Consider the following 25000-nt stretch of genomic DNA (forward strand, 5'->3'; position numbering starts at 1 on the left):
GACTTAATGGAGATATGTGCACTCCAGATCCTCCAGAGTGACTTTACTATTAATGACTTTGCTGGTGAAGTTTAGCAACCATGTAGGGAGCAACTGCCTTGTTCTTTGCAACTTTATCGCCATCCTGCTCCACAATAACAAACAACTGACTATTAGTGACGGAGCACATTTGTGTTGGAGGTAAATACCTTCCTCGAGGGCGACTTGGCAGTCATTTAAAATATGGTGTTTCTGTAGCTTCCTGTGCAGATTATTGAAACTGTGTATGTGACGGTAACACTTTACATTTTCAGACATCATTGGACATAGTATATAATCTGCTTCTCAGGACTTAGTTTGGTGGTCAGTCGGACTTCATCTCTTAGAGTATCTTCTCCACCAAGTGGCCATTTCCTGCTTGATTACTAATACTAATGAGGAGCTAATGTAGCTGTCTGTTCGTACATGAGCATGCACAGTCTCGCACGCCTCCATATGCACACACACCAGCATTGCTGTGCAGACACATGCACTCAGTTGCCCCGAGCTCACCTGCAAATCCCTGCAGAGAATTTCTGAAAATCCCTGCTTCTGCAGCTGTCTTCAAAGCATCTGGACATTTCCTCCAAATGTGTAACAGAGTCCTAACTGAGCAGAACGCTCATCACATTCCACCACTTCTTCTTAAAACAGACACCCGGAGGCCGTTTCACCCGACCAGAAATGACTTCTTTACACTGAGAAGCTGACACAGTTAGAAAGCTGGCAGCCATCACTGGGGGTTTCGTGTGTTCATACACATTGACGTATTGACTCTCCTTTCAATGCACCGATCTTGCAGACATGTACACACGAGCGCTAACCCATAAAACAAAGGTATAGTCCAAAACATGTACAGTAACACACACCTCGAGTAAAGTAGGTCCAAACCAACAGCTCGAACTTCTTCTACTGTTTCTATGTAGACATCACAAATGTTTAATTGATGTGTTTATATCCAAAAATGAATATTGACCTTTTTATCAATATTATAAAAAGCAATACAATTATATTGCGTTCAAATATCAATATTAACACCAGCTTCAGAAGTCTAAACAAATAAAATCACAGAAGACAAGGTTACAAAGTGAATTACAAACACTAAAACAATACGAGGCAAAGACAACAATGCATATGTCATAATATAATAATAATTTGATACCTACAATTAAAGACAAGGCCATAAAACTAAATGCATTTCTTAAATTTAATTGTGTTAATATCTGCTAGAGAAACAAAGCTCACAAACAGCTGCACACACACACACACACACACACACACACACACACACACACACACACACACACACACACACACACACTCGGATATGTACATAAACACAGCAATAGCCCAAGGATGTTTACTGTTAGATGAGAGAGGGATTTAAAGTTGTACAAGACTCCTGCTGTGTGTGTGTGTGTGTGTGTGTGTGTGTGTGTGTGTCTATCTCTCTCTCTCTCTCTCTCTCTCTCTCTCTCTCTCTCTCTCTCTCTCTCTCTCTCTCTCTCTATCCCTCTCTCTCTCTATCCTTCCATCTCCCTCCCTCGCTGCTTCTGCCTCTAAATCCTGTGATACGCAGATGAAAGTTTATTTGGGCTTCGCCTGCAGCCTCCTCTGGAGCTGCCGCTGTCACGCTGAAGTGACTGACTGCCTGTCTGACTGCAGCACCGGCTGGGGATGGCTCGGGGATATTTGAGCTATCTAGCTGCCAACCGACTGTCTGAGGCCGGTCTAGCCATAATACGAGAGTTCTGTCAATCCCTCGACAAGTGAAACAAATGTTGTTTCCCTTGTTTGATTCGACCTTAAGGTGGTCCTTGTTGACTAACCACACTTCTAAAATGCAATTCCCTCTGCATGCATCATTTCCTAGGAATCATGGTCGATTTGATGTTTGTAGCTATACAGCTACAACTATGTTTGGACAACAACATTTATATACTTGTGGCTCTTGAAAAATATAATAATTACCAGATTCAATAAAGTAATTAAATATATTATTATTATTATATTATTATTATTATTATTATTATTATTATTTGTATTATCATTATCATTATTGTTATTATTATTATTATTATTATTATTATTATTATTATTATTCTCATTAACATTATTATTATTATTATGATTATTATTATTTGTATTATTATTATTATTATTATTAGTATTGTTATTTTTATTTTTATTATTATTATTATCATTAACATTATTATTATTATTAGTATTATTATTATTATTGTTATTATTATTAGTATTATTAGTATTATTATAATAGAGTTTATACTATAAGATAAAACTTTAAATCCACACTGCATCCTAATGCCTGATGTCCTAATAGAAGTTGAGAACAGAAATACATTAAAAGGTTCTGATAGAAGACGTTCCTGTACACGAGACTAAACACTAAACAATTCAAAGGCAACCATTTAATTTTCAGGAGGTATTAATGAACAACCTTTATTTACACAAGCAATTGCAAACATTGAAAACAAATGTGTTTTTTACAAAGAGGAAACTTGACTGAAAGCTCAAACATTGAACTCCACTTAAAAAACACTGAACGTTAAACTTCCGTCCACTAGATGGATATCCAGCGTTGTGGGAAATGAGCCCTTCAAGTGCTCCGGACACCTAATATATCAAATGAGCAACAATTAGAAAGCAGTTTCTTTTTGCTCATGAATACTCAAAAGTACCGCAGCTTCGCCTCCCTTCATCAGTCTCATCCCCCCCCCCCCCCCACTCTTTAAAAAAACAACGTATCCCCCATGTATCGTATCGCTCATTATCGACACATCAAACGGCCGGCAATTAACGTCGCCGGGAGCACAAAGTAGTCCATGATTCTCACCGCGGTCGGCACCCGGCGGGGTAACCTTAGCGCTTAATGAACTGCTGCCATGACATTCATTAAAGAAGGATTATGTCGAGCTCATTGCCACTTACAATATGCAAGGAATGTGTCATTTAAACGAGTCCATTAACGGGATGAATGTATGATCGGTGAAAGTGTAGAGGAGGAGAAGTCACACCGTCTCTGCTTCTCCTCTCACCTGCTTCTCCTCCTTGTTAGTCACCTCCTTCATTCTTCATCTCCTTCTTCTCTGCACTCTTCCTTGTTCTCATTCTCTCTCTCTCCATCTCTTCATCTTTTTCCATTTGGCTTTCTTTTCTTTGCTCACCTACTCCTCCTCGTCTCCTGCCCACTTTCTGTCTAAGTGCAGTCAGATGGCCAGGAATAGGCTAAGCTCCAATCACACGGGAGGTTTTGAGGCTCCTTCGCCTGTAAATTGGTGGAAGGAGTAGAAGGGAGGTTGAATAATAATAATAATAATAATAATTGTATTTGTAAAGCGCCTTTCAAAGCTAAAAGCATTCTCAAGGAGCTGAATCTGGGGTTGATGGAGGGAAATAATTATGGGAGAAAGTTTACCAGGCCAGTCTTATACTTTTCTCTCCCTCTGACACACTCACCCCCTCTTGTTTCTCTGAGTGTTTTTTCCCTCCTCATTTCCTTATTTGTCCCACGACCCTAGGATGTGGGAATAACTTACGGATGGATGGATGATCCATTTGTTTCCCTACTTTCTCTCGTCCTCTTTCCACATTCTGCTTTGTTCCTGGATCCATCATTTCTCTGTCATTTCTAATGTATCTGTCTCTTGGCTGAACTGCTTGTAAGAGTACTCTAGGGCAAGTACAGCTCATCATATGATCCCACGCACACACACACACAATATACAATGATACTGCTTTAAATTAATATCTCTGCAGATCGCTCTGTCACACACACACACACACACAAAGATCGTAGATATAAAAATGTGCAGAGCAAGCACAGATTATCACGTGCACTCATATTACCCCAATGTGTAAAGGGACACACACCACACTAACACCAATGCAAAGATGGCCACCAGCCCAGTCTCCATAGGAATGCTGTTCATATCGGATGATTCTGCAGCCTTGATTTACAGCCAGCGCCGAGGTTTAGTGTGGTGCAGGCAGTAATGTGCTTTTTTATGTAGCGGAACAAAAACGGAGGGTTTGCAGGCTGAGGAGGAGGATGCATGTGTAATGCTTCTTTCTTCTTTGAGACACAAGAGTTCAGTGAATCATTGTAATTAACTCCTGAATGTGTGTTTAACATTTTAAAGTACAGATGAGAACGTTGTATTAGGAGCAATGAGTCATGCAACCAGGAATTTAAACTATATTCAGCAGTGATTTCTATTTGTGTAGTTCATACAGTACAGTACATATCATTGTATTACATGTGTTGCATCTTCCCTCCTTCTCTTTATTACAGATACCATACTGTCGTGACTCAACTCTTTCAGTAGTTCATGAAAGCTTGTAGACTTGTGAGGAGAAACTTGATTTGTCATTGTAGGGAAGATATGATTAATGCTCCAAATGAAAGTCCAATGTGTTCGCTTCTAATTTGCCTTTTGCACGACTCTGCAGGACGGAGCAGTCTTTCAGTGTAAGCAGGCGTATTAGGCGGCTTCGTGATAGTTCACTGAGAAACACAGCAACTCACTTGCCAGTGTGCACCAGCAGCCAAACACAACAGACATGTGCACACACACACACACACACACACACACACACACACACACACACACACACACACACACACACACACACACACACACACACACACAGCCCACTGTATGCCATTCGTGACTGGACGTTAGATACTTTGAGTAAGTTTAAGATCGTGTTGGTGGATTATGGAGGAGGGTTCTCTGTTGACTTTAGGAAAAGAGCCGAGATGACTCAGCTGGAAATGGATTTGTAAACGATGCGTTACTGATACACATATTAGGGATGGTATGTGTTGTTTTATTCGCAAAGCGCAGCAGGCAGGACACGTGGCTGGTACACTCGGTGAGAAACTTGGTGAGTGGGTAATTAAATCTCAAGCTTTGGCTGGTCAGCATCCTGCACTGCCGTCCGTCGTCTGGGTTTTATAGTATATATATGGGTAGAGCTTAAAGGAACCTGGTGCATTACCAAGAAACATGGCCACTGTGACGCCATGACTCGTGCTTGCAGGAAACGAGAGCGTCCCGCAGCTTTTAATTGAATAGTTTGAAACGTTTTTCTCTGAGTACGACATAATTGTAATGTGGTATCACGGTAGGTGAAGGGAAATGTATTTGTATAGCCAGATGTCACATATATGGCAAGTCCTTGCATAAAACTGCTTTATTTCTCACGTAGTTATTGAAAAAATATGATTAATAAAAGATGAAGATAACAATCAGTCATTTAGCAGACTTACATTGAACTAAGTACAGGGACAGTCTCCCTGGAGCAGCTCAGGGGTAAGTACCTTGCTCAGGTACAATGGTGAGAGCCTGGGATTGAACTCCAGACCTTCTAGTGTTTTGTTTGGAAGGCGTACTAGACTAGACGACTAGGCCATCACCACCAAACATTCATATATCTATTTTCTTTGAATAGCGAAAGGTTTTTGCAACAGTTTGAGCAGCTGCTGTACTCATTGTCCTTTATTGTTCCTATTAAAGTGTCAAAAAAGAACTTTGCATGACACATGAGCAGTGTGCATGGAAGTTGTTGTGGTAATCTATCATCTCCCCAGATCACTTTAAATTAGATTCTTTTCAACAGTTATTCAACACACCATGTATGCATCTTTAAAAGGTTTAACGTGCACGTGAAAGGGCCTTTTGTGGTCTGATTTCAGAAAACAATGTTCATTGTTCCTCGTCCGTAGAACACAGAAGATAAAGATTTACTCTGCGGGCTCACCGTGCCGGTAAATTACCAAATGGCTGAGAAATCATGCAGGTCGGCTGAACCTGCTCCTCCTCCCAAATAAAATGAGTGAGCCTCAGGAAGATTACAGTCTAAGGGGTATTAGGGTGGTCCTACTCAACCTATAAAGTCCAACATTTCCAAGGTTAGCACCCTAAGTTCCTAATGGTTGACAAAACAATTTGACGAGGATAACCTGAATGGTTCAATTAAAAAGAGACGGAAACATGATGGGTTGTTGAATGCTGAAGGATTTTGAAATTCAAAGGCTGCCTCTGAAAGACCCTTTAAAATGTGTTGTGGGACTGTTACGACTCATGCAGCCTGGAGTCTGGATCTACCTGCAGAGATTATGTCCTCGCTGGTGTCCTGGTGCAGAGATGCAGCAGACTGCACTTAAACTATAGCATTTTTTATTCTATGGAAAATATCAAGTGAACAACAGACTCACACTAATTATCACTTGCAGTTTGTTCAGGTTCATAGAAGAATTCAGGAAATACATACAGGACAGGACAGGACAGTAAAAATCTGCTTGGTGGCGGTGCTTCTGCGAGCTCCGGTGAATCTAGCAGCCGATGTCACATTGTAATGGCTTGCTGTCACTTCTGCCATCTGGTGTCTCCGAGGACTTAAAACTGAAGGTTCAGGTAGAACTGAAAATAGCCAACGCAAAATCTCCAACAGATGGGAGTTAGGACTTGTGAACAGTGAATTGGAAGAGAAGAGGGGGAAAAAAACACTTAAGGGACGTCTCATCAGCAGTCACACAACTACATTTACCATTATATATACATAGCTACTCAAGTACTGAATGTCAACCTCTCCCCACGCAATCATATCGCCTCTCCTTTCTTTGCTCAGTGGATACACAATATGCAATTCTACCTATGATATCTCACTTTGTTTGTGACGAAGTGCAGCGTGTTTCAACTCCAAAAGTCTGGTTTTACTAATTACTTACTTATTAACTTCAGAATAGCAGCACAGAAATGCTAGAAGAAAAGAAAAAGAAGTGCAAACTGAGTCGAACCAAAGCCTTAAATGTCCTTCATTTACCAAAGATTGTGTTCATAGCATCGTGTTGTGGCTGCTAACACTGTGAACACGTTAGCCGACATGGATACGACAATGCATAATGTTCATCCTCATGTGGCCATCTTGTCTCTTTGTTCAAATCCCTGCATGTTTAAATATATATATATATATATATATATATATATATATATATATATATATATATATATATAATGCTCTTCTGCTTGCTGTTCTCAACATAAATCATCTCCCTGACAGTTTTTCTTCTGTGTGTTTGTATATGTGTGATTGTGTCGGGGCGCTGCATGTGTGTTTACACACTTGTACGCGTGTCTGTATGTGGATATACCTGTTTGTGTGTTTGGCTATGTGTCTTTACGTGTATTGGTTGTTTGTGTGTATGTGTTCATACCACTATAGGAAGTTGGCGAAGAAGCAGAAGGAGACCGCCAGCAGCTCCACGCAGCAGAGGGAGATGGGTCCGGTCACCACGGCGGATAAGAGCACCACCAAAGTCACCACCCTGCACAAAGACGACCCCTTCTCCACCTCCAACCAGGACCTCAACGGATTCAGTAAGTGACCATCTTCTGTGACCTGCATGTGCATCCTTCATCTACAGCCGCCGCCATCATGGCGAACATACTGCTCCAATCCAATCAATATATAACCATGGTGGGGTACGACAAGTAGAATTAATCAGAAATGATGTAGCTTCAATAATGTCTCTTGTATAATACATTTAGCTGTAAGTTAACCTTTGTTTCACATAGTAAAGTTTATTTTGCCCTTGTCTCTACCCGAAAATATGCATACACTGCGTCTCTGTGCCATTAATCATTTTGTCACATTCATTTATTCAAATAGTGGACATTTAATTTTATAATACAACTCTCCATATGTTCCTCTTTCACTAATATCAGCAGTATGTTGTGCTGCTTCACTAGCCTCCGTCTTACTTAGTGCCGCTGTAATCATTTCCTCTGTTTCTTAAACTTCTGCTGTGTGCCGCCTCAGACGCACACACGTACACGTGTACATGTTGCATGGGGTCTTTCACGTACGCATCGGTGTGTCTGCAAGCTCAGGAAAGTCAGCCTGCAATCGTGTGGCTCTGTGGGTGCACATTATCATCTGTGTGTGTGTGTGTGTGTGTGTGTGTGTTCAGGGTAATTAGACAGAGCCCCTCAGAAGGACTATTTTTCTCTTGAAAATGTCATGCTGGCCTTTTGGGAGTGCTTGGCCGTTGAAAGCCAGGGGTGCTGGAGAGGGACTAAGTAGCAAGCTAATGTCGCCCGTAATTGCCTGCTCTCTTCCTCTAACTGTCCACGCTGCAACTCTGACGTACAATAATGTTTTTGCATTGAAAACACTTAGAGGAGACCACTTCTATCCGGACTTTGGATGTACGATAAAGCTGCGATAGTATCCGAGACATGGAACTTTTTATGTTTTCATAACTAAGACCCAACTTCACTTTTGCTGAGTCTCTGAATAAAGTGTTGGTGTTTGAGTTTAGTAAAGAAGAGGTAACTCTCTACCGGGAACTGAATGTATGATATAGTTATGGTTATTTTATAAGTCATGGATCTGTTTTGCTTCCAGGCAAAGTTGACTAGACCTTGCTTGGGGCCAAATATAGTTTTGACATTCAAATTGGGTGTTTGGGGAAATATGTGAAATTAAGTTTGGACTTCCAAAATTTGCCAGACTCCCCCCTTACTCAGTTTTGGATAAATACTATGTCCTGTCCCACATACTGTTTCTATTATGAGTCCATGGAGATTATATGTTATCGACCATAGGTCTTCAACAGGGGGTCCACGGAGGTACTGCTGAGGGGTCGCGAAATTGTTTGTAGATAAAGCAATAAAAAAAATGTTTTTTAAATTTGCATTGACATTCCCTCCTCCGCTGTACTTCGCGAAGGGCGGCGGCACACATCTACAGTCAGAGACACAGTGCAGGAAAGGAGAGGGGTGAATACAGTAGGGGGTCCCTGCACCACGCTCCACCAGTTTGGGGGCCCTTGGCCTGAAAAACGTTGAAGACCCCTGATATAGACGATGACAACTCAATATGATTTGGCCTCTTTTGCTTCTTTACCTTGTTGTTTAAGATTAATGGCAATTAGCCGTCCGGTTTATCAGAGTTGGTGTCTATCTCTCTTCCACAGTTGGTACTGTGTTATCACATAAACATTTGGAAAAAGAGAAAGAAACAAAGCACACACACACACACACATAGAGTCACTGATCCAGGCTCAGTCCTAATGAGACCAACAAAAAAACGCTGACGCAAGGTAGGGGACCCAATAATATTTCCGCAGATGGACCCTCGCAGGGCGAATAACCTTTTTGTGTTATTGCATTCTCACCCAGCCACCAGTTATCTTCACAGGACTTTGCTGTCAAAGCAGATTTCCTTTGGTATGCAGGAACACTCCTGACTGTATTAAAGTTGAGCTTCTTCTTGAGGTGCATTAGCATACAGTGCTGGTGCGCCTGAGACGGGAGGGGTTTTATCACGGGTAGAGGAGGAACATGTTGTGTTTGGAGGTATTTGGAAAGGGGGGGGGGAGAGATGAGAGGAGGAAGAAAGAGAAAGGACAACCTAGAGAGGAGAAGATTAAACTTAAATGATCTGCTGTAGGGAAATTGGGCTATTGTATAAAAACAGTAGAGCAAACAGAATAAGATTCAAGCAGGAGCTCTGCTGCGTGACATGAAACACTGGATGACGTCTGTCGCTTTGGGGGAAACCTCCCAGGTCGTTTTATGGTAAACAGGAACAGAGTGCTTTATTAGTCCGGAGCAAATACAGTTTTACTTTTATTTATTCCATTTCATAAAGCTAACGTGAAAACCTTTGATCTATCGGTGGCAGGAAGCAGTTTACCCTAAATGCATCACTTTCAGGAACACTAAACTGTCAAGTGTTTCAAAAGCCCTGTTTGTTACTGACCCTAAATATGTATCTTTATATACTTAACACATAGGTGTGGCTTTTCCTACGTCCGATACTGTGAATATATCTGAAGCAGCTAACTAAATGCCAGGAAAATCACTTTGTGGTAAAGGCAGCCGAGCCAGATGTAGCTAACGACTCTCATACTTAAAGGAATCAATAGATGACTCGATGGACTATCGTCGAGATAAAACGCTTTGCTCACCATCACAAGCACTCATCCATGCTGCTCACTTACACATACTGTACATTACAATCGCTGGAGGCATTTTTCTTCATATCACTTTAATGCGACAGGGAGACAAATGGCTAACATGAGTGTCAGCTCAGCCGCCATTATCTCACGATGCTGTAAAGGTCTACTTCCACCGACCGCATGGGATAATGCCGACCACACTTTCCAACATCTAGATCGTATGTGGCTCAAACCATCATGCTAATTGTTGCCATATTACTAGTTGGTTGTGTCTACACTGAGTTTGGTGCAACAAAAACATCTCATCAGCGAAAGAGGAAGTGCGATGGGAGGAATGGGAGGACAGTAGAGTCGAGGAGGTGAGACAAGAAGCGAGGGGAGGATGGGAGTGGGGGAGGAAAGAATGAAAGAGACAGGCATGAGCAGAAGAGGCCACATTGTGTCATCTGCAGTGACTATGAAGAGAGGTGGAGGAGAGATGTCTTTAGTTGGAGAGTTTCCACTAATGGCCGCCTGCTTGGACCATCAGGTCTCTGAAATACACACAACTGATTCACGATGAACAAGTGCAGAAATACTGTATGTGCTGACATGCATGATTACTAATTGGCTGCTCAAAGCATATAGATAAATGACAATTATTTCTAGGTGAGCACACACACACACACACACATTGACAAATGGCAGCTCGCTGCAGGTACAGTGTTGATGCATGTGTGTGTAGGCTAGCTGTGATATCTAGTGTGGATTATTGAACAGGCTTAGCTAGCACATAATATGTCACAGTCAGTCTCCCAGCATTCACTCGAGGTTTGATCTTATTGTGTGTGTGTGTGTGTGTGTGTGTGTGTGCGTGTGTGTGTGTGTGTGCGTGCGTGGGCTTGTGTCTGTCCTACATTTCATTTATTTATAACCCCTGGCAGACCTGATGGGGAATCACATATATATGCAGTGAGATTTTGAATTGGCGAAAATAAAATTACTTTCTAAAACAAAACTAAAAAACTTTCACCGCTATACCTTTGATGTCACTTTTTAAACTCAATAATAGATTATTATAATTATTATAATTATTATTATTATTATTATTATTATTATCATCATTATTATTATTATTATTATTATTATTATTATTATTATTATTATTATTATTATTATTATAATATGTTTATTGAGTTAAATAACCTACATCATAGGTCTTCAACAGGGGGTCCGCGGAGATGCTTCAGGGGGGGTCGCAAAATTGTTTGTAGATCAAGCAAATGTTATTTTTATGTTTTTTATTTATTTTTTTCATTTTGTTCCTTTTATTGTTTTTTATTGTTTCTTTTTTGTAGTTTTTTTTTTTATTATTATTTTTTTCTTTGCACATTCACATTTCATATTTCCTCCACCGCTGTGTTTCGCGAAGGGCGGGACTTCGCTCCCGACACACACACCTACCTACAGTCAGAGACAGAGCGGAGGAAAGGAGAGGGGTGAACTAAAAGAAATTTGCGTCACGCACTTGTATCTGCTGTTGAACTGCACGTTGGTGTTCCCTTCTTCTAACTCTCTTCTTTTGGCCTTGGATGACGATCGTGATGAAGATGAAGATGATGGAAACATGCTCGGTGGTCAATTTGCAGCTCCTCCATCCACTAATTTCCTGCTTTAATCAATAAAATAATCTTGACGCTCAGCTTGATGTGTAGCTGCTCAGGAGCTGCCGGCCTGCGGAGTTAGTGGAACACGTTTAATCTGCTGTTATTGTCCCTCTTCATTCAATTTACTCTGAACCGCCTTTCTTTACACAAGCCGCAAAATCAGTCATATGTATTGACCAACATTGAGAGCATGACCTGTTTGAGTGCACGCTCATTCAGACGGAACCACTTTTGTATTTCAAAATTCAATATGGTGGCATTGATGGTACCATTAGGGTTATTGAATTGTTCCTCGTGCTGTTGAATATGGAGTATTGATCTTTCTTTGTGTATGTGTTCATTGTCAATTGTGTCCTGTGATGATTGATTGTTTTTTTGTTATGTGTTCACTGACCTATGTCTCTTCTCTTCTTCTGTCTCCTCTGCCCTCTCCCTTTTGTCCTTCACCTACATTTATACTTGACTCTCTGCTGTCCTCCTCCACCTTCCTCTTTGTTCTCCACTCTCTCCTTCTCGCCTCCTGCTTCCTCCTCTCGTTTTCCCTTCTCCTCTTTCCTCATCTCCCTCCCTCCCTCCCTCTCTCCTTCTTTTTTGTTTCTTCGTCCTCTTCTTCACCTTCTTCTCACCTCTCTTCCCTTCTGTCTCATCCCCAGCCTCCCCCTCTCCCTGCTCCTTTTCTGTGCAGGGAAGCAAGACACTGCAGAGCAAATCCCTGCTGAATTCCTACTACTCAGGTACACACTTAAACACACACACACACCCACACACACACACACACACCCACACACACACACACACATATTCTTTGAAGAGGCTTTATGCAATGATTCAATGGCTGTAGAAGCTGTGGAGTTGCATGCAGCTGTAATTTCAACCGCTCAGAATATCCCTGTAAATGACGCTGCAGACTTGGGAAACTGTTTCTGTTCCCAATTGTCGAGATGAACCAGATTATTTGTGCCTTAATGTGTTCAGCAGTGCACAGACTAACACGGTTCTTCTCACTTGTAGAACATGTTAAAGGACCTTTGATTTTACACATCTTACACATCGCTTGTGTTTCTCTGCTCTACACAGGGTGGCTTTAATGTTACAAACGTTTTTACTTACTTAGATAGTCATAGGGAAAGACCCAATAAAATGGCCACTGGTAGCTGATAGCCAATGTTTTAACTCTAACCATGTTAGTCACCGTCATAGTCATAGTCACTGAGTCTGAGCATTTGTTGTTTCCCTCTCTGTGTCATGTTGTTTACGTGTGCAGTGTCTAAAGAGCCAGTTCCAGCCACAACTTCCATAGGTGAGTAAAAGCTGTTTCATTTCAATGGATCATCCATGTTTTAGTTTGTTCATATCTCACTCAGTTTGGATTCTACAACACACAAGAGCTGTGGTCAAATACAGCTCTGACTGTGTGCGTGTGTGTGTGTGTGTGTGTGTGTGTGTGTGTGTGTGTGTGTCTTCATGTGTATGCATGTGTGAGCATGAGAAACAAGTGAAACAAAAGTTAACAAAAAAACATTCACACTCATGCAAGGTCAGAGACACACAGTAAACTTTGTATGCAATAAAACTTTGTATAAAACAAATACACACAAACACACGCACACACACACACACACACGCCACACACACACACACACACACACACACACACACACACACACAAGGTTTACACATGGGCAAATAGAAATGTCAAAACCATTTTCCAGTACCTTCTTTCTGTCTTTTGCTTTTCATTTTCCTCCCTCTCTCCCCTTCTGTTGGCCAGATTGGTTGCTTATTTGCCAAGCAGATTGGCTCTAGCCCCTGCCAAAGTGTGACATGTATGTGTGTGTAGGTGTGCGTGTGCGTGTGGCCAGTCTTTGCATAAGTAGACCATTCCACACAGTCTGTCATACACACACGGAGGTATAGTAAGTGCTGTAGTGACATTTGACTACCGGCCTCTTTTTACCGCTGTGTTTCTGCTTTATGTGATGATAGTGATCAGCCAGCTGCTGGTCGTCCTCCTGCCACTCTTCTCATCTTTTTACTTCTCACTTCTTCCATCCTGTGTTACATGTCCAACTACTTCTTCTTCTTCTTCTTCTTCTTCTTCTTCTTCTTCTTCTTCTTCTTCTTCTTCTTCTTCTTCTTCTTCTTCTTCTTTTTCTTACTTCTGGCAAAAGCTGCCCCCAAAGAATCTTCTCTCCTCTCCTAGATGCTCACTCCCTTTCACTCTCCCTTTGTCTAGTTCTCAGTGTTTTTCTCATCCATACTGTCATCTTCTGTGCTTTTCTGTGCTTTTCTTTGCTCATCATCAGATATTGTGTCATCTATTCTTCCCTTCCACTACCTGCTGAGCCCGTGTCTTAACTGCCCAGGAAACAGAAGTCCAGAGACATACAGATGTCTGTGATAGACACCCACTCTGCGTCTCATCAGCTCTTTACAAAACTGACTGGACATTTCTGTATCGTTCAGCAATGTTTAGGCTTCACATCTTTAAGATAATACTTCTGTAAATCTACATAACTGGCGACACAGGCTTCTGTGCCGTTTGCTGATACACATCAACACGTGATGAAGCAGAATGCAAAAAAGCGCTTGAGCGATTTGTGGAGCGGCACAAATTTGCTGTCATACATCTTCACAGAATGACGTTAGCGTTTTGTCCAACCATCTGTTCCCTCTACATTTAGATAGAAAGATATAGAAAGATGCAAAACTAAGCTTTCATCATTACTTTGAAGAACAAACTGGTACCCACAACAAATGCATAACATTTAGAAAATAAACGATGGCATGATAAAACGTGCAGATACAGCAGTAACAGTGTATCCATCTACGTATCCCTCTGTTATCTCTTAATCCCTTGACCTCGGCTCTAAAACTCTCTGCCCATCCACTCAGCGATCCCTCTTTTCTTCTTCTATCAACTCTTTTTGCTTTTTCTTTGCATCGATCCATCCGTCATCTTGGTCTCACCATCCGTCCTCTTTCTCTTCCACACACTCCTCCACTCCTCCCACGCTCATCTGTCTGTCCATTCATCCTTGTATTTCCCGTTTATTCATTTGCTCATATCTGCTTGTCTGTCCATCCTCTCCGCTGTCCCTCCATCCATCTCGTCTCTTCTACTGTAATTGATTCCATTAACCCTCCTTCCATCCATCTTCCATCCATCTTCCATCTTCCATCCATCTTCCATCCATCTTCCATCCATCTACGATCCATCTTCCCTCCATCTTCCATCCATCTACGATCCATATTCCCTCCATCTTCCATCCATCTTCCATCTTCCATCCATCTTCCATCCATCTTCCATCCATCTTCCATCTTCCATCTTCCATCATCTTCCATCATCTTCCATCCATCTTCCATCCATCTTCCATCTTCCATCCATCTTCCATCCATCTTCCATCCATCTTCCATCCATCTACAATCCATCTTCCCTCCATCTTCCATCCATCTTCCATCTTCCATCCATCTTCCATCCATCTTCCATCCATCTTCCATCCATCTTCCATCCATCTTCCATCTTCCATCCATCTTCCATCCATCTTCCATCTTCCATCTTCCATCTTCCATCCATCTTCCATCCATCTTCCATCCATCTTCCATCCATCTTCCATCTTCCATCCATCTTCCATCCATCTTCCATCTTCCATCTTCCATCCATCTTCCATCCATCTACGATCCATCTTCCCTCCATCTTCCATCCATCTTCCATCTTCCATCCATCTTCCATCCATCTTCCATCCATCTTCCATCATCTTCCATCTTCCATCCATCTTCCATCTTTCATCTTCCATCCATCTTCCTTCCATCTTCCATCCATCTTCCATCTTCCATCTTCCATCCATCTTCCATCCATCTTCCTTCCATCTTCCATCCATCTTCCTTCCATCTTCCATCTTCCCTCTTCCATCCATCTTCCATCCATCTTCCATCTTCCATCCATCTTCCATCCATCTTCCATCCATCTTCCATCCATCTTCCATCTTCCATCTTCCATCCATCTTCCATCCATCCAGTTGTATCCAGACAATGCTCCTTCTCTAAACCACCAGTTCTACGCTCGCCCTCTCTCTCCTTTCAGACCTCCCTGCAGCCCCCCCCCCCTCCTTTCCATCTGCTCATCCCTCTTTTTCCTCCATCCATCCACCCGTATACATCATAAAGCAGCAGCGCTGGCTGCTGTTTGCACATCATGCTGAGCGTCGCAATTATTTTATTGATTGAAGCAGTAAATTAGTGGATGGAGGAGCTTCAAATTGACCACCGAGCATGTTTCCATCATCATCATCATCTTCATCACGATCATCATCCAGAGCCAAAGGAAGAGAGTTAGAAGAAGGGAACACCAACGAGCAGTACAACAGCAGACACAAGAGGAAATACAGAAAGGGTTGGAAGGGAAAGAGAATATTTGAACGTTTCTATACAATATGTGTTTGTTTGTGTGTTTGTGAAGTTTAATCCAAGTTGAATGATTATGATTCTAATATCTCTCCTTTTAAATATTCTCTTAGTTTTTTCTTATTTGTATTTGTAAGACCACAATATCCCAGATAGCTGTGAACATAATGTGAAACGACTCATAGTTAATTTACAAAATGTCCATTAATTCAAACAGCAGAAATCTCTCGAAGTCAGGGTTGGTCAAAAAATGAAAGAAAATATTCAGTTTTATTTAAAATTGTTAACAATAATTTTCATCAGATCATAAATATTTTGTGTTCAGGATTTCTAAAAAGCTTAAATAGTTCCTACAAATGATTTCTTTAACACTTTGACCTCCATTTAGGGCATTATTATGTCCATTAATCTGAAGTGGCCTCCAAGGGTAGCTGAATTCTATTATTTAATAAATGGATAGAAAACATTTCAAGTAAGACTCCACCATTTAGACACGTTCCAATACCTTTCAGGCTTTTTGAAAATGGATAATGGTACCAGCAGCCTGAATGGTGCCGGCGAGGATCATTTCTTAATAGGTTGAAGAGAGACGGAGAGCGAAGAGAGAGAAGAGAGAGAAGAGAGTTATTAAGACGACAGTGAAAGAGACATACAGATTGAGGGATCAAAGACGGGGAGAAGGAGCTCGGGTAAATCCAGTATGCAATGCAGAAGAGGGTTTAACTCTGTGTGTGTGTGTGTGTGTGTGTGTGTGTGTGTGTGTGTGTGTGTGTGTGTGTGTGTGTGTGGGTGTCTTCTTTTTGAACCAGCTGCAAAGCTTTCTCCTTAGCTCAGGTGTTTTCTCAGCTATGGAAGTGGGATTTCACACACACACACACACACACAAACACAAACTCTCTCACAAATTCTTGCATCTATTAGCACCCAAGCCAGCACTCACACACACAAACACACACACACACACACACACAAACACACACACACACACACACACACACACAGAAGTATACAAATATGTGCATAAAGAGACAAGGACTCATCAGAAAGTTCCCAACATGCACAGACGTACACAGTCACAGATATCTGTATGCATAGACACCCAGCACAGTGTTAACATTGATGCAACGTAAATCCAGTGGATCAGTAGAAAGCCACCGCTGCATTTCAGGTGCATTTCATGTGCAAACACGTTTTCCTCTAAAAATCAATTTCACAGACACTGATGTATGTTAAATGGCTACGCAACACTGTTCTTTGTCAGTTCACAAAGCAAGCGTCAGCCTTTTGTGCCTGGCCAAGGACAGCCCTGCGCTGCTGTTAGCGCAGAAGTCGTGTTTTCCCATGAATCAGAAGCTTTCTGTGGTTAATTAGGTACACGCAGTTGAACAAAGACACTGATACAAGCACAGACCCATGCAAAGGCGTCCGGGGAACCTTGGCCACCCAAAAGAAAACCATCAACAAATAGATACAAAACTAAAATCCCCGTTGCACATCGCCGCTTGACTTTCTAAGGGCATCCAAAGCAACACAGACGAGGCCAATTAGAACAATAATGAATGAAAAAGCAGCTGCTTTGCGTGAGTTATCGTTTTTGCAGGTGACAAGACGTCACAGATTCATCTTGTTCTTTGTAATAAACTGCAGAAATATTCCAATGTTTGCACCGATGCATATGTATGTATATGTTTGTGCCTAACCACACTGAAACAGGCCAAGGCTAATGGTGGGCCAGTTGGGAAGTCGTTCTTCCGACTTAGGTTCGTTGACACGCATGACATTCATCCTTTTCAAAGCAGATGTCACTGAAGTAATCGATGTAAATCCCTGCCAGCGGACCTGCTCTGTCTTTCCGCTGGATACCTTCAACACGCTCCACTCTTGAAACACTTTAGCAACAACTGTGCTGCTGCACAGCGGACGTTGACGACGGTCCAGAGTCACCTCCTGTGTCATCATGTCTATCCGCAGCCCTCTTGAGCTGGAAGTCGTTTTTCCAAAGCATTACTGAAGGGCAATTATTTCCCCCGGTCTAGTTCGGCATAGCATTAGGGGCTGCATGCACGGTGATTATGGCTAATGGTAGTCATTTTGTTTGGCCTTAATGTGACAGTGCTCTGTAATTGAACGTGAGAGCAGGTTTGAGAGATATTCATTTGTAACCTTTATGTGCTCAGGGAAGATTGAGCCGCTGAGTTCTTACCTTCACATGTAGTGTTCTCTCAGTCGCCTCGTGGTCATCCCGTCTTTGAACATCTTCCTCACCCTCTTGGGGAGGTTCATTTCCCTTTTTATTTCCAAATCAAAGATATCAGCATCTTTCAAAACAATCATTTCATTAGAAAATCCTCTCTTGATGCTGTTGCAACATCCACGACTGTGAGTGATGATGCAAAACTGACTATTATTCACAGGTGTCCAAAATCAACAAGTGATTTGGGACGCAGCCCAGAAATGTAAAGCGCATCACTTCCTGTGTACTCGAGGATTTCACTCCTGACACATCATCATCAAGACAGCGAGCGTAAATGCTGGAAGCTTGAATCACTTCAGTGTTGTATTTAGCGATGCACAGTGGGGAAGCAGACGTTCATTTGTATGAAATGCTTTACTTTAATCCCTCACATCTCTAAGTTCTCTTCATGCATCAGGCAGCAGTCGCCTACACTAACACACTGAGCAGCTGGAGGCACACACTGCTTCCCGGCCCGACCAGGATAATCCTTGTTTCTTAGCAGAGAGAAGAAGATAAATAAATACGTCCCTCTGTCCACCGCTCTCTTACTCTCTCTGCTCCTAATTTCCAAGATAAGACTCACTTTCTGTAAGATAAGAAACTCTCCTGTGAAGCAGATTTGTCTCGTCTGCTGTGCAGCTGCTTGGTGACTTCACAGAACTCTGTGTAGGTAACTCGCTCGCAAACAGCCACCTACACACACGCTGTTCATATCTCTGTCCAACTCTGGTGCCTGTAAGTATCCAAAGGAAGTGGCTTTGTACACACACACACACACACACACACACACACACACACACACACACACACACACACACACACACGTGTAGCCAGTACACGTGCAGACACGTACACTTTGTGAGTCAGTGTTGTTTCTCCTCATGTCAGAAGAAGGGAGGTGAAACGAGGCAAACGGCTGGGATACTGTCTAGACCAGTTGATCCCTGTGACCTGCAGTCCACATATATCTTCTCTCTGTCTCTTCCTCCATTTATCGCTCCTTTATTCTCTCTCTTCCTCTGGCTCCACTATCTTTTGTGTCTTGGTTTCCACTCCTTCTGCCCTCTCTTTGGGCGTTCTCAATTTAAATGTAGATTTCAAATCATGTAACACGCTGCTAAGTAATTAAGCACACGATGTTTATCTTAGAACACGTTCCCCTTGTTTGTTTCTGCCTTGTCTGCCATCTCATTCTATTTCACTCCTCTTCCCTCACTGTTCTTCATAGTCCATCCCTCTTCATCTTTCTTCTTGTGCAGAGAAAAAAAACACAAGAAAAAGAACTCCTTTTGCTTGAGTAGTAAATGGACACATTGAGCATGTAAATCTCTTAAAGTTAACACCGTATGCTTCTGCCTGTTATCCTTCAATATGCTACTATATATCCTTATGCTGGAGGCTAAGAAATACTTTTAGTAACAGCACAGCGGCTCTACTCCGAGTCTCTCCTGATGGCTGAGCTTCTCGCCCTCTCTCTAAGGGAGACGCCACCCGTCACACATTTGGGCCGCTTCTACCCGCAATCTCATTCTATACAAAATATATTTACCTCGTTCTATAAAACAAAAAACACTTGCTCCTAAAACTAAAGTGCATCCAGCTCTTAATCTTAGACATTATGAAGAGAATATTACTTCCACTTTAAGACAGTGTGCACATTCACAGAGTCTGTTGCATATTTAAAGTAATAATACAACGTTCTGAATTAAACTAAACACACTGCATTTGAGGATCACTGCTGTTATCCAAGTGTGTAGATGGTGATAGTTAAAGTGTGTGTGTGTGTGTGTGTGTGTGTGTGTGTGTGTGTGTGTGTGTGTGTGTGTGTGTGTGTGTGTGTGCTGGCTGATGCACACTGTAATGAATAAGTACAGGGTATGGAAAGGACGTGTTCGTCTGTAAGACAAACCTTCAGCTGCCTCTGTAATGGAGTCATTGCTTTGCTGTGATTGGGTTTGAGAGTAATTGCTAGTTGGGGGCATCAAGGACGTCAGTAAATTATATTGTATTATACGAAGGCTACAATGGAACAAACTCACTTCTAGTTGTCACTTCAACCATGTAAAAAGAACAGGACATATTGTCCTGTATTATTGCTGACATTGCAAAACACATGAAACCCTCAATAATTCAAGTAAATAAAACAGAATTGAATGTAGACACTGTTACAAACAATTATATTTACATTAATCATGCACTGGTGTGCCACAAGGGAAGGCTTCACGAGAACATTGTTCCTCTAACTGACTTTTGTAAATGAGTAAACAATATATAAACAATATATTAAGAGAGAACACAGGTCAGAGTTAACGGTAATAATAATAATAATAATAAATATATTTATTATTTATTATTTATAAAGCGCCATTCAAAGCTAAAAGCAATCTCCAGGCGCTACGGTGATACTCTGAGTCGAAGTCGTCCATAACTGAGTCTTAATAAAGTCACTGAGTGGGAGGAGGGAACTTTATATAGCACACTGCCAAGCATGAAGGACTGCATTAACATACACACTCACTGACAGTAGAAACGGCCTTCACACACACACACACACACACACACACACACACACACACACACACACACATACACACACACACACACACACACACACACACACACACACACACACACACACACACACACACACACACACACACACACACACACCACACACACACACACACACACACACACACACACACACACACACACTCACACACACACACACACACACACTCACACACACACACACACTCACACACACACACTCACACACACACACACAAACACTATTCTCTCTCTCTCTCTCTCAATCAATGCATCTCTCTTATCAAACACACACTAGCCGCACGCACTCAACGCTTTCCATATGTCTCTATGTCACACACACACACACACACACACACAACCACACACACACACACACACACACACACACACACACACACACACACACAACCACACACACACACACACACACACAACCACACACACACACACACACACACACACACACACACACACACACACACACAACCACACACACACACACACACAACCACACACACACACACACACACACACACACACAACCACACACACACACACACACACACAACAACCCACACACACACACACACACACACACACACACACACACACACACACACAACCACACACACACACACACACACACACACACACACACACACACACACACACACACACACACGCACACACACTCTTGTGACTGTAGGGTTAATAAATCTCCCCATTAGCATTGAGATGTCTTCATCATAGTCAGTGTTGTGGAGCTGCAGCTATGACTCCATTTCATGCCTGGCTTAATGCATATTTGACCTTGGTGCGACACACACACACACACACACACACACACACACACAGGAATGAACTATATGATCTTACATATTGGAACACACACCTCTGACCTTGGAGGCAGCTGCTCGGAGTCTCGGAGACAAAAGTTGTTTGTGTGTTAAAATGTATTTAACAAAAGGAAACCCGTCGCTGGAGAGTTTGATTCAGGAGTACGAAGAGTTTTACAGATTCATGGGACACGATGCAGTGATTCTCACCGGAACTGTAAGTGTGAAGTACGACCCGGTTCTGTTTCAGTGAGCACACAGTTTGTGTTTGTCCTGACCTCTCCTGACCTCCTCAACTCTTTACTTCTGTCTGTCCTACGTTACTCTGTGTCCTGCCCCACCTCTCTTTCTCTCCGCTCAGCCATCTTGGCTGGTGCTTCCACTCCTGTTCTGTGTTGTCCTAATGGGAGGCGCACAGGGCGGGAAAGGAAGAAGAGAGGAAGGAAAAGAGGAGGCGAGGATCACACGCGTGGAAAGAGGGCACATAAGGAGGGACGGGGTGACGGCCAAGGGGGGAGAAGAGAAGAGAGAGAGAGAGGAGAGAGAAGGAGAAGAGAGAAAGAGCGAGAAAGAGAGAGACAAGAAGAAGGAGAGAAAGAGAGAGAGAGAAGAAGGAGAAGAGAAGAGAGAGAGAGAGAGAGAGCGAGACGAAGAGAGAGATAAGAGAGAGAGAGAAGGAGAAGAAGAGGGAGAGAGAGAGCGCGAGAGAGAAGAGAAGTAGAAGAGAGGAGAAGAGAAGGAGAAGAGAGAAAAGAGAGAAAGAGAGAGAAAGAGAGAGAACGACAGAGGAGGAGAAGAGAAGAGCGAGAAAGACGGAGAAAGAGAGCGAGAGAGAAGGAGAATAGAGAGAGAGGAGGGAGAGAGAAAAGAGAGAGAGAGGCGAGAAAGGGAGAAAGAGAGAGAGAGACAAAGTGCGAAAAGAAGAGAGCCGAGGAGAAGAGAGAGAGAGAGAGAGAGAGAGAGAGGATGAGAGAGGAGAGATGAGAGAGAGAGAGAGGAAAGAAGGACGAAAGGAGAGAGAGACGGGAGAAAGAGAGAGAGACGAGAGAGAGAAGAGAGAGAAGAAGAAGAGAGAAAGAGAGAGAGAGAGAGAAAGAAGAGCAGAGAGAGAAGGAGGGGGAGAGAGAGAGGAGAGCGAGAGAGAGAGAGAGAGAAGAGAGAGGAGAGAGAGAACGGAGAGAAGAGAACGAGAGAGAGAGAGAAAGTAGAAGAGAGAGAGAGAGAAGGAGAAGAGAGAGAGAGAAAGAGGAGAGGGAGAAAGGAGAAGAGAGAGAGGAGAGAATAAGAAGAGAGAGAGAGAGAGAGATAGAAAAAGAGAGAGAGAGCGAGAGAGAGAGGAGACGAGAGAGAGAGAGGAGAGAAGAGAGAGAGAGGGAGAAGAGAGAGAGAGAGGAGAGGAGAAGAAGGAGAGAGAGAAGGGAGAAAGAGAGAGAGAGAAAGAGAGAGAGGAGAGAGAAGAGAGAGAGAGAGAGAGAGAGAGAGAGAGAGAGAGGAGAGAGAGAGAGAGAGAAGAGAGAGAGAGAGAGAGAGAGAGAAAGAGAGAGGAGAGAGGAGAGAGAGAGACAGAGAGAGAGAATAGAGAAAGCGCGAGAAAGGGAAAAGAGAGAAGAGATATGACGGAGAGCGAGAGAGCAGGATCGAAGGCAGAAGCTAGAAGCGAGATCGAGGAAAAGCGAGATAATCTCTATATCCGCCTTTACTCTCCTATCTCATCATATCGATCTCCTCCCTATAGCTGCTATCTCCTCTCGTCTCCTCCCTCTCTCTCTCTCTCTCTCTCCTCTCTCTCTCTCTCTCTCTCTCTCTCTGCTCTTCTCTCTCTCTCTCTCTCTCTCTCTCTCTCTCTCTCTCTCTCACACAACACGATTTTTAAGCTATTTGTTTTAGTCCTTTTCCTCTCTCTCAAACACACACACACACACACACACACACACACACCCTGGAAGAGCTGGAGTGACCCGTTGTGGTCGGCTCATTCTTCATTCGTTTAGTGAAGCCGGTGTTTAGATTGGCTTATGGAGAAGCCACTTTACGCCACTAATGAATCCACAGCCATCATTAACATGCAAATAGCTCCATTAAGAAAACATAGAATGGTTGCAGTTTCATATTACAAACCCTTCTGAGGCACACACACACTCTCCACTTCAATGAGTCTGCTGGCCTGGATGTGTGTCACAAGCCATGTTCCATGTTTTGTTTTTCAAGCCAGTACTAAAGTAAATGGTATTTTATTTATTAGAACCACAAAGAGAAGATTAAAACATGAACTAACTGTCTCATAATACACAACTACCATCTTTAAATCAGGGTTTTCCTGTCCAGCTGTTTTTCTAACCCTATTTTGCCTAAAAGAGAATTTTGTTGAGGTGCAAAAGGTGAAACAATGAAAGCTCACAGTGAAGTCATCATGATGGGACATTCTTCTTCTTTCTCTTACGCAGTGTGCATGCAGCATTTCTCTTGCTGTCATCAACTTTTTTAAGCTTACTCCACAGAAAGCTGTCCTTCTTCTGGCTCCTCTTTCATCAGTCCCTCCGTCCCCCTTCATCTCCTCCTCCATCTGTCCCGTCTAATGGAGCCCGTACACTCATCCAATCAATCTGTCCGAGCCTTAATTGGAGGGGAGATATTCCAATTAACCGTCCTCACGTCATTTCCCACCAATCAAGGCTCGGGGTGTTAAGTGACTCATTAAATCCTCACTTGTCATCAGCGACCAATCTCTCTCTTCTCACCTATGCTGGTCCACACCAGCGGAATGGCTGTTGTCATGGTGACATATTCTCTCTCTCTCTCTCTCTCTCTCTTTCCGTTAACAGACAGCAGCCAGCCGTCACTCGCCCAGCCCTCTCTGACCCTGCAGAGTTTTCCCTACGGAGGCTGTGAGTCTGTGGAGATCTCCTACCAAAGTGGTACGTGCACAGAACTTAGTCAGTCAGACAGGTAGCTAGCTAGCTAGTTAGCTAACTAGCCATTTAGATAATCAGTCATTAGGTTTTACAGTTACGTTATTAGTCAGTCAGTCAGTCAGCCGTGCAGGTCGCTATTTAGTCAGTCAGGCATTGATTTCCCACAATGCAGCAGCATCAGGGCTCACAGCACAGGTAGAAAAGGCTAAAGGTGCTTCAAGCAGTTGGCTAGTAAACAAAACACCTTTAGCTACTTAAGTCAGGTTGCCAACTGGTCATTACGTTAGCCACTTAGTTAATTGTTTGCGTTATAGTATCAAGTTACATATCGGACTATTTCAATGAATGGACTGTATTGTCATAAGCTTGGAACAAGTCGTATACTCTCATAAGTCACAGTGAAT

The 25000-nt window shown here is 42.6% G+C and overlaps 1 protein-coding gene across 11 annotated transcripts in view; it reads left to right on the top strand.

Moving 5' to 3' along the window:
- The window catches only part of ptprt (protein tyrosine phosphatase receptor type T), a 275177-nt gene that overhangs the window by 195526 nt on the left and 54651 nt on the right, over positions 1–25000 (top strand). For all 11 annotated transcript variants that reach the window (XM_029431023.1, XM_029431025.1, XM_029431026.1 and 8 more), the window contains 4 exons: positions 7267–7421; positions 12309–12389; positions 12920–12955; positions 24507–24599. In XM_029431023.1, the coding sequence (XP_029286883.1) occupies positions 7267–7421; positions 12309–12389; positions 12920–12955; positions 24507–24599 (365 nt within the window). The remainder of the gene's footprint in view (positions 1–7266; positions 7422–12308; positions 12390–12919; positions 12956–24506; positions 24600–25000) is intronic.

Source organism: Cottoperca gobio, chromosome 5 (genome assembly GCF_900634415.1).
Source record: "Cottoperca gobio chromosome 5, fCotGob3.1, whole genome shotgun sequence".
NCBI classification, from domain to species: Eukaryota; Metazoa; Chordata; class Actinopteri; order Perciformes; family Bovichtidae; genus Cottoperca; species Cottoperca gobio.